The following is a 17,092-nucleotide window of genomic DNA, read 5'->3' on the forward strand; positions in this document are numbered from 1 at the left end:
AGCAGGTTGCGGGATGCAGTGACAGAAGGAAGGCAGAGCAAGGGTTAACTAATTACCAGGGGTGATACTTCTCGCAGGGAGATAAACAGTTAAATGGGTAACAGAGAAAAGAAAGGAATAACAATATAACAGCAGTTCACTTAGTAAACATCGTGTCCGTGGTTTCCACAACCGCAGATGATTCATTCAAGGTTGAAGTACTAGCAACGGCCAGCCAAATGTCCTCAGATGGGGTTCCACAGCTCATGGTCCAACTTATGGCGGCAACGAGCGGTTTCCGGTTTTTCCTGTTGAGCCCCTAGTCCATAAACTTGTGCAGCCAAACTCAGAGGTGCTGCTAAGATCCCGGTATCAAATGAGGTCCCAGAAGTGCTGGTCAGCAAGGGGAACCGCAGCACTGGGTCCTATACACAGCCCATGCTTCCATGCATGAACACGGTCCCAAACTTAACGGAGCCCACGGCTCTGTCTCTGTTCACAGTCTCAGTGCAGTGCTCGCGGGGTATTGGCCGCAGTCTGTCACGGCGCTGATCTCAGGCAACTGGAGCACACTGCGCACACACCTGCTTTTCCTCAATCTCTGCCGGCGGGAACCTCACCGCCACTGAGAGTGCTTTTTCTTCTAACACGTCCCCTCTTCTTGTGTCATAGGGTCCATCCAGTCCCCTAGTCCTTCCCCCAGGCAACATGGGATGCAGCCTTAACAGTTCCGGACCTGGTTCAGTACCCGCAGCCCGGTCTTCCTTCTTACAATAATTCAAATACTATTGATTAAAATGTTGATTAAATTTAACTTTGTTGGTGGGAAATCCCAAGTCTAGTGTATTTAAGAGTAGACTGCTCCCCCACCATACCCTTTCCCATTCGTATCATAATTTTTCACTCGTTGCAGTGTTTGCACATACAAAGAAGCTAGGAGCGAATCATCACTTTAGAGGTCTGAAAGGCAGAGCACTCTCTCCTCATGGATACACTGCATTACTAATCTGTGTGTCCAGTGTATTCTTTATTAATGAAGTAACAGACCTGTCCTGGCACTATGCTGACTTCACATAGCGCAGCATAGTCTGGTCACAACTAATCATAAAATATACAGTAACATATTTCATCAATCAGTCTTTTCGCTTTTCTTCAAGGTCTCTCAGCACACAGTAACTTACCTTTAGAGATGATTTGTTTGTAGTTTTATCACTGGGATCATTTTTGGATAGGGCAGTTGTTCTTTCTGTGAGATCTGGCATTATGCTATTTTTGTTCTGTATATCAGATATGGAAACATTTTGTACACTTGAGTGTGACAATTCATTGATTTCAGAGTACTTTTCTTCCAGACTTGACCCATCATCGCTGTTCTTGGTGTTACAAAGAATAAGAGACTTGGATATAGAGCGGAAGTTTTTTGGCTTCTTCATCTTTTTCCCAGTGCTATTCTGTCTGTCCATCTTTAATGAGGACATAAAGATGCTGGCTCTCTCGTAACCATATTTGTTGGGCATGTCAAGAGTTAGGCCTACATCACCCACAGTGAGACATTATCGCTGAAAGAACAAAGAAACTTATTATGATGTTGTACATAGTTTAACATCTAACATTTTGAAGCCAAAAACTCATGATTTTATTGCATAATGGAACCATTCACATTATGTGAGTTCTCATGATCAGCATCACCTCTCTGCAGAAAGTCTTGTGTAACTTCCAACAGCCTATCATTACACTTACTTATCTTTATTTCTATGCAGTTTATTATGTAACTACATTGCGTGCAGAATTATTAGGCAAGTTGTTTTTTGGATCACATGATATTTATTATACATGTTGTCCTACTCGAAGATGTTCAGGCTTGAGAGCCAACTACAAATTAAGTAAATCAGGTGATGTGCATCTCTGTAATGAGTAGTAGGGGTGTTGTCTAATGACATCAACACCCTATATGAGGTGTGCTTAATTATTAGGCAACTTTCTTTCCTTTGACAAAATGGGTCACAAGAGAGATTTGATGGGCTCTTAAAAGTCCAAACTTGTGAGATGTCTTGCAGAGGGATGCAGCAGTCTTGAAATTGCCAAACTTTTGAACTGTGATCACCAAACAATCAAGCGTTTCATGGCAAATAGCCAACAGGGTCGCAAGAAGCGTGTTGGGCAAAAAAGGCGCAAAATAACTGCCCATGAATTGAAGAAAATCAAGCGTGAAGCTGCCAAGATGCCATTTGCCATCAGTTGTGCCATATTTCAGAGCTGCATCGTTACTGGAGTATCAAAAAGCACCTGGTGTGCGATACTCAGGCACATGGCTAAGGTAAGGAAGGCTGAAAAACGACCACCTTTGAACAAGAAATATAAGATAAAATGTCAAGACTGGGCCAAGAAATATCTTAAGACTGACTTTTCAAAGGTTTTATGGACTGATGAAATGAGAGTGACTCTTGATGAGCCAGAGTCTGGATCAGTAAAGGGCAGAGAGCTCCACTATGACTCAGACACCAGCAAGGTGGAGGTGGGGTACTGGTATGGGGTGGTATCATCAAAGATGAACTTGTGGGACCTTTTCGGGTTGAGGATGGAGTGATGCTCAACTCCCAGACCTACTGCCAGTTTCTGGAAGACAACTTCTTCAAGCAGTGGTACAGGAAGAAGTCGGTATCGATCAAGAAAAACATGATTTTCATGCAGGTCAATGCTCCATCACATGCCTCCAATTATTCCACAGCGTGGCTGGCCAGTAAAGGTCTCAAATAAGAAAAAATAATGACATGGCCGCCTTGTTCACCTGATCTGAACCCCATAGAGAACCTGTGGTCCCTTATAAAATGTGAGATCTACAGGGAGGGAACACAGTACACCTCTCGGAACAGTGTCTGGGAGGCTGTGGTGGCTGCTGCACGCAATGTTGATCGTAAACAGATCAAGCAACTGACATAATCTATGGATGGAGGCTGCTGAGTGTCAACATAAAGAAAGGTGACTATATTGGGCACTATTTTTTTTTTTGTTTTATTTTTGCATGTCAGAAATGTTTATTTCAAAATTTTGTGCGGTTATTATGGTTTACCTGGTGAAAATAAACAAGTGAGATGGGAGTATATTTGTTTTTTTATTAAGTTGCCTAATAATTCTGCACAATAATAGTTACTTGCAAAAACAGATATCCTCCTAAGATAGCCAAATAAAAAAAACCACTTCAACTTCCAAAAATATTAAGCTTTGATATTTATGAGTCTTTTGGGTTGATTGAGAACATAGTTGTTGATCAATAATAAAAATAACCCTCTAAAATGCAACTTGCCTAATAATTCTGCATGCAGTGTATATTATTCAGGGACCAATCCACTTTCCAGGATACTTTTCATGTAGGAATGCTCGGACCTGACTCCCATAATGTGGTGGTGCACCATCTTGCTGAAAAACTCAGGGAACATGCCATCTTCAGTGCATAAAGAGGGCAACACATCATCATGATGGTCGGCGTGGGCCAGTTGAATGGCCACCAAGTTATCCCGATCTGACCCCTTAGACTTTTATCTTTGAGGCCATCTGAAGGCAATTGTCTATGCTGTGAAGATACGAGATGTGCAGCATCTGAAACAACGGATACTGGAAGCCTGTGCTAGCTTTTCTCCTGCGGTGTTGCTATCAGTGTGTCAAGAGTGGGAGAAGAGAGTTGCATTGACAATCCAACACAATGGGCAGCACTTTAAACACATTTTATAAGTGGTCATAAAATTGTAAATAACTCATGAAAGAATAAAGTTACGTTAAAACACCATTGTTTTTCTTGTGAAATTCTCAATAAGTTTGATGTGTCACATGACCCTCTTCCCATTGGAAAAAATAAAGTTGGATCCAAAATGGCCGACTTCAAAATAGCCGCCATGGTCACCGCCCATCTTGAAAAATTTCCCCCCTCCCATATACTAATGTGCCACAAACAGGAAGTTGATATCACCAACCATTCCCATTTTATTTAGGAATATCCATATAAATGGCCCACCCTGTGTATATATATATTTCTAAAACTTAACATGGATAAAACAGAATTCATCATTTTCCATCATCTTGCTCAATCCCCATAACAGACCTATCCATCAAAATCAATGGTTGCCCACACTCCCTAGTCCCACAAACTCGCTGCCTCGGTGTAACCCTTGACGCTGATCTCTCCTTCAAGCCACACATCCAACCCCTTGCCACTTCCTGCTGACTCCAACACAAAAATATCTCCAGGATCTGAACATTCCTCAACCAAAGATCTGCCAAATCACTAGTGCATGCCCTCATCATCTCCCACCTCACCTACTGACACCTCCTGCTTTGCGGCCTCCCCTCTAACGCTCTCATACCCCTGGAATCCACCCATCCCCTGGCCTATGCTCTCTTTTAATCCCTTCACTTGCTCCCCATTGCCCAGAGACTCCAGTTTTAAACCCTAACCTTGGCATACAAAGCCATCCACAACCTGTCTCCTCCATACATCTGTGACCTCATCTGCCGATACTTACTTGCACTCAACCGCCGATCCTAACAAGATTTCCTGGTCTACTCCCCTGTTATCTTCTCTTCCCACAATCGCATACAAGATTTTTCCCATGCATTCCCCTACTCTGGAACTCTCTAATCAAATCAGACTCTCACCATGGAAACTTTCAAAAGGAACATGAAGACCTACCTCTTCTGACAAGCCTACAACCTGCAGAAACCCTTGCTCCACCAAACCTCTGTTCGAATAGCGCTGCCCTCACCTACTGTTTCCTCGTCCATGTCTTGTAGATTGTGAGCCGTTGAGGGCAGGGTCCTCTCTCTTCTTGAAATAGTCAGTGACTCGTTTTGTTCAAGACTATTGTACTTGTATTTTGATATGTATACCCCTTTTAAATTGAATAAATGGCGCTATAACAATAAATAATAATGTCCTAATGTCCTAGTGATTAAACCCTCATTGTAAGTAAACAACAGCTGATAAGTGTGACACATCATTGAATTCAGAGTTTTAACCCCTGCCTCATGCTGATTCCACATATTTCACATGATATTCACCATGCAAAAAAAGTTCAATTCAAAAAAAGAGTACACTAAAAATTATCTTTATTAATAACATTTAACATATAAATGGTGAATAATATATCATATGAAATATGTGGAATCAAAACTTTCTGAAGTGATTAATCGCCTATACAATTAAGGACTATGAAAATAATCCCTACCTCATGCTGTAGTCAGATTACATAGCAAAAACCTACTGACAGATTCCCTTTAATGTATTTGTTTTTAAGCATTTTTTTGTGACAGAATATCTAGTAAAATGCTCACATACCAATTACATGTATTCTTAATGAACGAGAATGTTATTTTGGTCTGGAGTAGCGCACATGAGATATGGAGTTATGAATAAGCAATGCACTAGTTTTAATAAGGATATCGAGAGTATAGTGAGAGCATAGCAGTAATGATCAGATGAATGAGCCAGTGTTACAGTATATAAATCAGGGTGTAGCAGTAAAACATTTCCATGTCCCTCTATGACCCATCACAAGTTTGAGGTTTACAGCTATCATTCAGTTTCACAATAAATATTATGGATTTTCTTACATCACAAATGTGCTGCAATATGTTCCCTTAGACATATTTATTGGCTTACGGATTCCTTGTCTCTCTGTATCCACAAAACTTGGACAAGGAGGAGGACTTAATTTACTGTTTTAACTCCTTCTGACTTACTCCGCAGTCATACGAGTGAGCGGTGCAGATGACTCAAGTCCAGTTTATTACTTATTAAGTTTGGTTGTGTAGACAGTTTATAGATAAATGTTCAGCCAGTAATTATTGTGTTTATATGTGCTGACATTGTAGCTGTTAGTTTACAGTAGCCCATAACCTTATAGTTCTTGCAATTTATAAAAGAGGACACCATTGCAACATCTCCCTGGTCCTACACATGCTCGTATGTTGTGTTTTACAGCATATGAAGACTAAATGACAAGTCATAGTTGTTCATGGCAATGTCATATCTAAAGAAAGACGTAGACTCATACCCTGGCCTTTCTTACATTTTAGAAGATTAGATTATCTTAGAGTATAACCAGTAATGTTATGGCGTAGTCGGGTGATACAAAAAGCCTTCAGCAAAACATAAAGCAGAATATTAACTTAAGGATTTTCTCAACATCACTCATGGTTAAATCTGAAAATTGCTTATAAAAAAATACTTATTAAAAATCCTCTTCATTCTCAAAAACAGAAGCATTTTTAATTTTATTGTTTAATGTATTGTCTAGGATACCAACGACTGCTTCAGTCTATCAGAGGTGGCTAAGCATATGGAGTGCTTACAAGCTATTTTTAATACAGTTTGTAAGCACTGATCAGAAGCTGGCCAGATCACCCGAGACTACGATCCACCCACCTTTGGTGCTACTGAGCTCCTCCAGCGGCACAGACAAATATGTCTCTGCTTGCAACATTAGTGAGCACTAGTGATGAGCGAATGTACTTGTTGCTCGGGTTTTCCAGAGCACGCTTGGGTGACCTCCGAGTATTTGTTAGTGTTCGGAGATTTATTTTCATCGCGGCAGCTGAATGATTTACACCTACTAGCCAGCCTGATTACATATGGGGATTCCCTAGCAACCAGGCAACCCCCACATGTACTCAGCCTGGCTAATAGCTGTAAATCATTCAGCTGCCGGGATGAAAACTAACTCTCCGTGCAGTCATAAATACTCGGAGGTCACCCGAGAATCGAGTACACTCACTCATGACTAGTGAGCACACTTCAGTGAAGTGGTGCAAACATGCTGCTGGTCCGAGCTGACAATCTTCATTAGCGCACCAGCCCCTGGCAAACAGGAAGCGGGGAGCAGTGTGCTCCTGACGAGTTAACATAGGATAACCCTTAAATATTTCAAATTCTTCCTGATTTTATTTGTGTAACATTAATATCTCCTAATATAGAGCCAAAAAATATAGAGCTATTTAATACTAAATCCGCATAGGCATTTTAGGATTTTTCAGAATTTCCAAAGGCTTTTCCATAATTTATGACTAGAGGGGTCTGGTCACTGAGACCCCATAGATAAGCCAATCATACGGATATCAGCACTGAAGTGAAAGGGTCTGAGCAAATGATGTTGTGGTCGTTAATATAGTAGTGAATCAAAATTAATATGCAAACTTATGTTTCAGAATTCATACAGTTAAAAAAACTATATAAAAGGCAGTATAATGATAAAAAGTAAATGAGCAAACAGAAAAAGACAGCACTAATAAATACCATAGATGCTATAATGCAGTGTATTCTCACCCACCGCATGCTGTTTTATGGAGCAATTTGTGAGTTGAGTGTGGTGATTGAGACTCAACTCTACAAATTGCATTAGCTTGTTTGGTTTTTTTGTACTGTATTTGGTATTTGTGTGTATTAATTAATTGCACTTGCACTTTATATACAGTATATATGATTATTGCATTCAATGCATTTCCCTCCATAATAGTATTTACTTACTATTGCACGTATTGTCCTCTTCACCTATTGTTTTGTTTTTGGCTTTCTAATGACCTTTTTATTTGTTTTTATACAATAAATTTTCATCTTTAATTTGGTCCAGTGCTATTCTTTTCTGTGGTTGTAATACATTTGTGTTGCACAAGTTGGTAGTGAGTTATATTGAGTTGACTACTTGTTTAGGTTACTTATATTAGTAACGATATGTTTGCTACCCTGCAAGGCTATCTTGTGAACACCTTGATTGGTGATGTTCATGCACATCTTGATCAATTGGAGTCAGATGCTCCTAATTTCTGAGTCATTAAGAGGTTTATGGATCCTAATAAGTGTCTGACAAGTGGTGGGCACCTCGGCAGAAATCATACTCCAGCTGAGGATTGGAGTAACATTTCAGGTGTAGGGAACACCACAGCTCATCATGAATTGGACGAGCCATGGTGTCATGCCCCGTCATGTGCAGTCGTCCCACCCCAGCTCTGACCATTTTGGTGTTACTCAAAAATTTGGAGTCTTGTCAAAGTGATCTACAATACATTTTTGGCATAATTGCTATGATGAATCAGGGTCGTTTAATGAACAAGACACTGAAGTAGTGGTAAACTACTAAACATATGTCAAGGATATATGCACACGTGGATATTTGATGCAGAATATTTCCACCTGAATGGAGTTGTAGAAATCCATGTACATGCCCCAGAAACAACCCTGTTTGTAAGTACGAGTACAGAATAGATTTTACAGTGGCATATAGTTCTGCATTGAATCTGCTGCATGTGAGTATACCCTAAATCAGTGTCCTCAAGAGCCACCAACAGGTCATGTTTTCAAGATTTTCTTAGTATTGCCCAGGTGATAATTGAATCACCTTCACAGGAAATTATTCCATCACCTGTGAAATACTAAGGAAATGCTGAAAACATGACCTATTAGTGGCTCTTGAGGACCGGAATTGGGGAACACTGCCCTAAATCAACCATTTGATGATAACAATCAATAAATACTGATTCCTTTAGTACAATATGCTCTTCTGATAACTGTATACAGAAAATTTCACAACTAATTGCTGGAACAGGATTTTGCCCTTTACGTCAGAGATCTGATGATTACAGTCCTATGCTGGAACTAAAGATCATCATCTGTAAATAATAAACTTAGCCATGACTACATCCACGGCACAATTTATGTCAATGAAAGCCATGGAAGCTCATTGGAACCATTGATGGAAGTATCCTAGACCCATATGTGCAGCTTTTAAATGTCACGAACCGATATGGCGGCCTTTTTTTAATCGAAACAAGCTCATTTTGGACAACCTTTCAGATCCCTCACATATTACCTACATTAATTGCGATTGCTGCCTCTGATCTCCTTCCAGCTCCATAACATACTTTTTATGAACTGGTGCCAAAATCTACTGCATATGTAAAGCGATCGTGTGCTGTAGTAAATCAGACATCTGCCTCCTCATTTTCAACATGTAGAAATGTTTTCAGGATCCTTTTGGTCCTGTATGTAATGATAATTATTCAGGTTTTTTTTTCTGGTGGACTATTTCCATCTAATTCCTAAAGAGACTCAATTATCATACATAATCTCTGAACACTATTAAATCTCTTTGTTCCATCCTTATCTTCAATTATTATAAACACATCTGAAGAATAAGAAAAAGTGTAATATAATAATTGCCATTATTAACATTATGCACAAAGCGCTAATATTTTCTGTGGTGTCCTACAATTTGAAATATTTACAACGTCCATTCTGTATAAAAATCCTACACATAGTGTATTCATTAAAAATAAGAGTGTAAAAATATGATAACAACAAAACTCACCCATTATTCTGCTTTAGACTAAAGTAGGTGCAGGTGTGAACCGATCCATTATTTCTTTCATGAGTTCCCTTAATAAGAAAACAAGAAAATGACAAAATATTAAAATGTCATAAAAAGCTATCTGTAAATCAAGTCCTGAAATGCATAGACAGGTCCAGTCCTGAAATGAGTAGACAGGTCCAGTCCTGAAATGAGTAGACAGGTCCAGTCCTGAAATGCATAGAGAGGCCGAGTCCTGAAATGAGTAGACAGGTCCAGTCCTGAAATGCATAGAGAGGCCGAGTCCTGAAATGCATAGACAGGTCCAGTCCTGAAACGCATAGACAGGTCCAATCCTGAAATGAGTAGACAGGTCCAGTGCTGAAATGAGTAGACAGGTCCAGTCCTGAAATGCATAGAGAGGCCGAGTCCTGAAATGCATAGACAGGTCCAGTCCTGAAACGAGTAGACTGGTCCAGTCCTGAAATGCATAGAGAGGCCGAGTCCTGAAATGCATAGACAGGTCCAGTCCTAAAACGCATAGACAGGTCCAGTCCTGAAATGAGTAGACAGGTCCAGTCCTGAAATGCATAGACAGGCCCAATCCTGAAATGCATAAAGAGGCCCAGTCCTGAAATGTATAGACAGGCCCAGCCTGAAAAGCATAGACAGGCCCAGAAGTGAAATACATAGAGAGACCAAGTCCTGAAATGCATAGACAGGCCCAGTCCTGATATGCGTAGACAGGTCTAGTCCTGAAATGCATATACAGGCCCAGTCCTGAAATGCGTAGACAGGCCCAGTCCTGAAATGCGTAGACAGGTCTAGTCCTGAAATGCATATACAGGCCCAGTCCTCAAATGCATAGACAGGTCCAGTCCTGAAATGCATAGAGAGGCCCAGTCCTGAAGTGCATATACAGGCTCAGTCCTGAAGTGCATATACAGGCCCAGTCCTGAAGTGCATATACAGGCCCAGTCCTGAAGTGCATATACAGGCCCAGTCCTGAAGTGCATATACAGGCTCAGTCTTGAAATGCATATACAGGCTCAGTCCTGAAATGCATAGACAGGTCCAGTCCTGAAATGCATAGAGAGGCCCAGTCCTGAAGTGCATATACAGGCTCAATCCTGAAATGCATATACAGGCTCAGTCCTGAAGTGCATATACAAGCCCAGTCCTGAAGTGCATATACAGGCCCAGTCCTGAAGTGCATATACAGGCCCAGTCCTGAAGTGCATATACAGGCCCAGTCTTGAAATGCATATACAGGCTCAGTCCTGAAATGCATAGACAGGCCCAGTCCTGAAATGCGTAGACAGGTCTAGTCCTGAAATGCATAGATAGGCCCAGTCCTGAAATGCATATACAGGCCCAGTCCTGAGATGCATTGAGAGGCACAGCCTGAAATGTATAGACAAGCCCAGTACTGAAATACATAGAGAGGCCCAATCCTGAAATGCATAGAGGGGTCCAGCCTCACATGCGTAGACAGATCCAGTCCTGAAATGCGCAGACAGGTCCAGGCCTGAAATGCATAGACAGACCGAGTCCTGAAATGCATAAAGAGGCCCAGTCCTGAAATGCATAGAGGGGCCTAGTCCTGAAATGCATAGAGGGGCCCAGTCCTGAAATGCATAGAGGGGCCCTGTCCTGAAATGCATAGAGAGGCCCTGTCCTGAAATGCATAGAGAGGCCCTGTCCTGAAATGCATAGAGAGGCCCTGTCCTGAAATGCATAGAGGGGCCCAGTCCTGAAATGCAGAGACAGGCACAGTCCTGAAATGCATAGAGAGGCCCTGTCCTGAAATGCATAAAGAGACCCAGTCCTGAAATGCATAGAGGGGCCCAGTCCTAAAATGCAGAGACAGGCCCAGTCCTGAAATGTAGCTATAGGCCTAGTCATGAAATGTAGATATAGACCCAGTCCTGAAATGCATAGACAGGCCCAGTCGTGAAATGCATAGAGAGGTCCAGTCCTCCAGAGAAAGGGATGCTCTGCATTCCCACTTTCTGCTTTGACTAGACAATGGATGTCCCAAATAATGAATTATTCTCTGTTATCCCAGAATCCCCTGATAGATTGTTTATTTTAGGTTTGCCTTGTTTCCAGAAGCTATGATATACATTAATATGACTCCCAAAACCATTTAATCAAAAGTATATTAATAAATTCTGACCAATCATCCACCACTCTTGAATACATCCAGCTGTAAAAAAAAAAGCCTGTAAACACTTTCAATATGTGGTATACTTTGGGGGTTAATCAAAATGGTTGTCAACAGCATTGGCTCCTGTTTATTATTACCATGAAACAATTATAAAATGTCATGCTTTGCCTTTATAATTGGCTGCATGCAAAGCACTGAACAAGTTAAAAGCCGTTATGAGTCACTTTCCCAGTCAACTGGTTTAGCAATGTATGTAAAATCACAGAACTTTTGGAAGCCTGAATCAGACCTTCCACAATATAAACTTGTCCTTGGCATTGACCAGTAAGGTTGAATAAATCCAAACAATCTGTCGGCCAAGATACCCCTTACTGTCATTTTGTAAGAGGCTGTTGGTTGAGTAACTCTCCACAGAAATCAATAAAAGAAATAGAATGATGTCAATAGGATGCTATTAATTACCAGTTAATGAAATGCAGGGATCAATTCGTGCTGTTCCTTCCTGTTATAATTTACGTTGAAATTTAAAATACTTACGAGGCAGGAACTTGGAACTAATTATGGCCTTACTAACTCTCACCAAGTGCTAAACAGCGCCCTGTGGCAATATTATTATTTATTCATATAGCACCATTTATTCCGTGGTGATGTACATGAGACGGGGTTACATCAAAATATAAATATCACAGTAATCAGAACTAACAATAGCAGACTGATACAGAGGGGAGATGACCCGGCCCTTGCGGATTTACATGGTAACACAAGCCCCACTCCCAAGTAAATAAAACACACGTGACTACCAAATTAAGTTTGGAATAAAATGGCCGTGGCGTTAATTTTTGAGTTACTCATAAATCAAAATTTTATTTAATCATAACCAATAAACCATTTAAAATTTCCATAAACTGAAGTAAATCACCACTAAACGTCCAAATCCACCCGGAAACCGAGCGATTTTCCCACAAAACAAACTACACATCATAAAGTGAAACAGAAAGAGAGGGAGGGATCTTGAATCTTCTTGAGGTAACTGACGTAATCGCTCTAAAACAGCTGATTTTATAGATAAAATTCATCCCGCTCTTTTCCTGTCCACCAATCAAAATATCCAAAACAGAGTGGGAAGCCAGACCAGAGAAAAAAAACAGTTTTAACCTGCTAGTGCATAGCACAGCTTACTCAAAGCTTATTAACCCTTTCAAGTACCTGCAAATAAATACAAAATCCATACACATTAATTACAATATGGGGGCTGTGTTATCATGCGACCCCCCTTATATTCCACTAAGGGGAGGGCGTTCATTCTACAGGATGGTGGGGAAGGAGACAGTAGGTCTGGAGTTGCGGTAGCTCCGATGGTGTTGAGGTGGTCGTGTGGTCATTACAAGTTGTAAGCTTTCTTGAAGAGGTGGGTTTTTAGGTTCCGTTTGAAGGATCCAAATGTGGTGGATATGTAAGGAGAAGACCCGGACCAGGCCTTCCGTGACGGATCCGGAACTGTCGGGGCTGTCACCCAGTTTTCATGGGGGAAAGCTTAAAACCCCGGACTGACCTCTGCACCTAGGAGTAGGGGGCGTGGCTAAAATAAAAGGGCCACGTATGCTTCCTGGGCTCTCAAGTAACCAAGATGCCAGAGAAGTATTTCAGAAACCATTGCCCTGAAGCGATGAGGCCTGAGTGGGGACAAATGATAAAGTTGACGGCAGCCAATCAGCTCCCCATCCTTGTCGCAGGGTGTTGTGAATTCTGTGGCTGAATTCACTCCTGTGGTCACAAGTGGTACTGCAGCTTCTGAGCTTCCTCCCTCAGGTGTTCTGGTGAGCTCGTTAACTGCTTCATTACTTAACTCCGCCTGATGCTGCTATCCTTGCTCCTTGTCAATGTTTCAGTGTTGGATCTGAGCTTCTCCTGATTGTTCCTGTGACCTGCTGCTCTGTATAGCTAAGTGCTTTTTGCTTTTTTGTTGCTTTTTTTCTGTCCAGCTTGTCTTTTGTTTTGCTGGAAGCTCTGAGACGCAAAGGGTGTACCGCCGTGCCGTTAGTTCGGCACGGTGGGTTTTTTTGCCCCCTTTGCGTGGTTTTGCTTTAGGGTTTTTTGTAGACTGCAAAGTTCGCTTTACTGTCCTCGCTCTGTCCTAGAATATCGGGCCCCACTTTGCTGAATCTATTTCATCCCTACGTTTTTTCTTTTCATCTTACTCACAGTCATTATATGTGGGGGGCTGCCTTTTCCTTTGGGGAATTTCTCTGGGGCAAGTCAGGCCTATTTTTCTATCTTCAGGCTAGCTAGTTTCTTAGGCTGTGCCGAGTTGCCTAGGTAGTTGTTAGGCGCAATCCACAGCCGCTTTTAGTTGTGTTTAGGATAGGATCAGGTGTGCAGTCTACAGAGATTCCACGTCTCAGAGCTCGTTCTTGTATTTTTGGGTATTTGTCAGATCACTGTGTGCGCTCTGATCGCTAAGCATACTGTGTTTCTGGATTGCCTTCATAACACCTGTCATTAGCAAACATAACAGCAGGGGTGACATGGATGCAAATTAGAGTCTGTGGCAAAGACTTGGGCTACCGAGGTGTGGTACTGACTTCGGGTGACATTGAACGTGGATATACTGTTACCCTGGGGATGAATGTCCTTAAGGAGTTTGGAAGTTTGCTTATCAACGAGTCCCCAGACCTGTTTCTGAGACAATGGAGCCCCCAAACACCTCAAAGGAAAATATTTCAACAGTTGATTCGGATGGCTCGTGCGCAAGAAGTCTCTTGCGATGGAAATGTGCTGGGCGGAGTGGTCATTCCGGCTGCAAACAGTCTTGAAATACCTCAAGGGCAGACCGTGTTCTCTGTCCCTGTCTAGGCCTGCACCTCTCTGGAAGGAGTGGAAGTACAATTAGAACCAGCTGCTATAGAGAATCTACCACCCGGACTCCTAATTGCCCGAACATTGGCTACCGTACGAGATGGGAAAGTGCACGTGAGATGTGTAAATTTGAGAGAGGACACACTGACACCTTTCCCCAGGCGTGAAATAGCACAAATAGTCAGCATGCCGGAGGAGTTGATCCCATCACAATCCGTACAGTTGACGGCAAAAAAGGGAGACCCTTGGACTGTAACAGTAGAAACTCATTCAATGTCGGAACCCCCACAGCAAAGAAAAGGGCAAAGAATCTTAGAACAAATGCGGGCTGAACTAACAGAGCTTACACCGCAGCAGATACAGTAGGTGGAAGATGTACTCGGGCACTATCAAGAAGACGTAATTGCTCGTCATGAGGATGATTTTGGCTGTACCACTGCAATCGCTCATGAGATCCCAACAGGTAATGCTGCACCCATAAGATAATGCTACTCTGTACCAGGAGGTGAAAGGAATGCTCTCACAGATGTTACAGAACGGTGTCATCTGGGAAAGTCAAAGCCCATAGGCTGCTCCTATAGTCCTAGTACGAAAAAAAGATGGCACTCTGAGATTTTGTGTAGACTATCGCAAGTTAAATGCCTGCATTGTGCGGGATTGTACCCGCTACCACAGATTAAGGAGTCCTTATCTGCCCTGGGACAAACAAGATACTTATCTACCCTAGATCTGGCCAGTGGTAATTGGCAAGTGCCGATGTCCAAACACGAAAGAGCGAAAACGGCCTTCATACTACCTATGGGCCTGTTTGAGTTTAATAGAATGCCGTTTGAGCTGACCCACGCTCCTGGAACTTTTCAGCTACTGATGGAGAGGTGCTTGGGTGACCTGAATTTCGAAGCCACTTTGATCTGTCTAGATGATATAATTGTGTATGCCACCACGTTCGAAGAACTCCTGCAGCGTTTGGAGCAAGTACTGAGCCGGCTCCAGAGACATGGACTGAAGATAAAACCATCCAAGTGCCATTTGTTCTGCACCCAAATCGAATACCAAGGACATGTGGTCTTTGCGGAAGGAGTACGTCCGTCCCATGAAAAAATTGCAGCAGTGCAAGATTGGCCCACCCCGAAAACTGTCAAGGATGTCCGGGCTTTTCTGAGAATAATCGGGTACTATCGACGATTCGTGAAAGACTTCACTCGCATCGTGAATCCGTTATTGGAGCTGCTGAGAGGAGTTCCGTCTGCAACCAAAAAACGGGAGATCCAGTGGGGAGAACGGCAGGAGAAAGCATTTCAAGCCTTGAAAGTGGATTTAACAGAAGCACCCGTCCTGGCCTAATAATAAATAACAATAATTTTTATTTATATAGCGCCAACATATTCCGCAGCACTTTACAATTAAGAGGGGACATGTAAAGAAAATAAATTCAATACAAGTTAAGACAATTTAAACAGTGACATTAGGAGTGAGGTTCCTGCTCGCAAGCTTACAATCTACAAGGAAATGGGGGGGACAAAATAGGTGAAAAGTGCTTGTTATTTCAGGTCTGGCAATTATAATAAATAGGGATTTTCATATAAAGCTGCATGATCCGGTCATCAGCCTGCGTGTTTAAGTGTAATAGTCAAGTATCAAGTGCAGTTATCGTGTGCATGGAGGATGTGACGACAGATGAATAGTAGGGTGCAGATTCAGAATGATATTTGGAAGGAGGGAACAGGGCAAAGTTAGTTTCCTGAGTAGTTGATGTGATAGGCTTGTTTGAAGAGATGGGTTTTCAAAGCATGCTTGAATAGGTCGGGGCTAGGTATCAGTCTGATCGTCTGGGGAAGTGCATTCCAGAGAGCTGGCGCAGCACGAGACGAGTCTTGGAGACGGAGGTGCAAGGTTCAGATTACGGGGGGATGTTAGTCTTAGGTCATTTGTAGAAGGGAGGGCACGTGCAGGGTGATAGATGAGAGAATAGATATAAGGCGGTGCTGAACTGTGGAGAGTTCGTGGGTGAGAGAGATGAGTTTATACTGGACCCTGTGGCGAATGGGTAGCCAGTGTAATGAGTGGCACAAGATGGAGGCATCGATGAAGTGGCTGGACAGAAATATGACACTCGCTGCCGCATTCAAGATGGATTGGAGAGGAGAAAGTTTGGTAAGAGGGAAACCAATCAGGAGAGAGTTGCAGTAGTCCAGATGAGAATGAATAAGAGTGACAGTAAGAGCCTTAGCAGTTTCAAAGGTGAGAAAAGGTCAGATTCTGGAGATGTTTTTAAGATGCAGGTGACGCTGACTTCTCTCGGCCCTTCACTCTACATACCGATGGAAGCTTGCATGGACTAGGAGCTGTGTTGTCGCAGGTTCAAGATGGGAAGGAGTGAGTGATTGCTTACGCCAGTCGTCTTCATGAATCCGAACGGAATCCTGACAACTAGTTTGTTCAAGTTGGAGCTGCTGGCGTTAGTGTGGGCTATGATGCAGAAGTTCACGGAATACCTGTCAGGGTCTGAAGTTCTTGTGCACACCGACAAAAACCCACTGGCCCACCTGGAAAATGCCAAGTTAGGGGCCCTGGAACAACGGTGGGTGGCAAGAATGGCTAAATACCGGTATAAGATCGCCTACAGAAGGGGAGCTGAAAACACTCACGCGTTGCCAGAGTGACAAATGAGAAGCCTGGTCCTAGCCAAGACGAAGAACTTGAGGCTGGAGAGGTCCCTGGGTTCCGGAGTCCTGCCAGGACGTTGGCCGTCACG

General features: G+C 42.5%; 1 protein-coding gene across 1 annotated transcript in view; it reads right to left on the bottom strand.

Moving 5' to 3' along the window:
• IL16 (interleukin 16) overlaps positions 1 to 17,092 on the bottom strand; it is a 194,894-nt gene that overhangs the window by 129,342 nt on the left and 48,460 nt on the right. Inside the window, exons 2-3 of the mRNA XM_069766113.1 lie at positions 9,333 to 9,400; positions 1,161 to 1,538 (exon numbers count right to left, since the gene is read on the bottom strand). Of these exons, the coding sequence (XP_069622214.1) occupies positions 1,161 to 1,496 (336 nt within the window). The 5' untranslated portion in view covers positions 1,497 to 1,538; positions 9,333 to 9,400. The remainder of the gene's footprint in view (positions 1 to 1,160; positions 1,539 to 9,332; positions 9,401 to 17,092) is intronic.

Source organism: Ranitomeya imitator, chromosome 4, assembly GCF_032444005.1.
Source record: "Ranitomeya imitator isolate aRanImi1 chromosome 4, aRanImi1.pri, whole genome shotgun sequence".
NCBI classification, from domain to species: domain Eukaryota; kingdom Metazoa; phylum Chordata; class Amphibia; order Anura; family Dendrobatidae; genus Ranitomeya; species Ranitomeya imitator.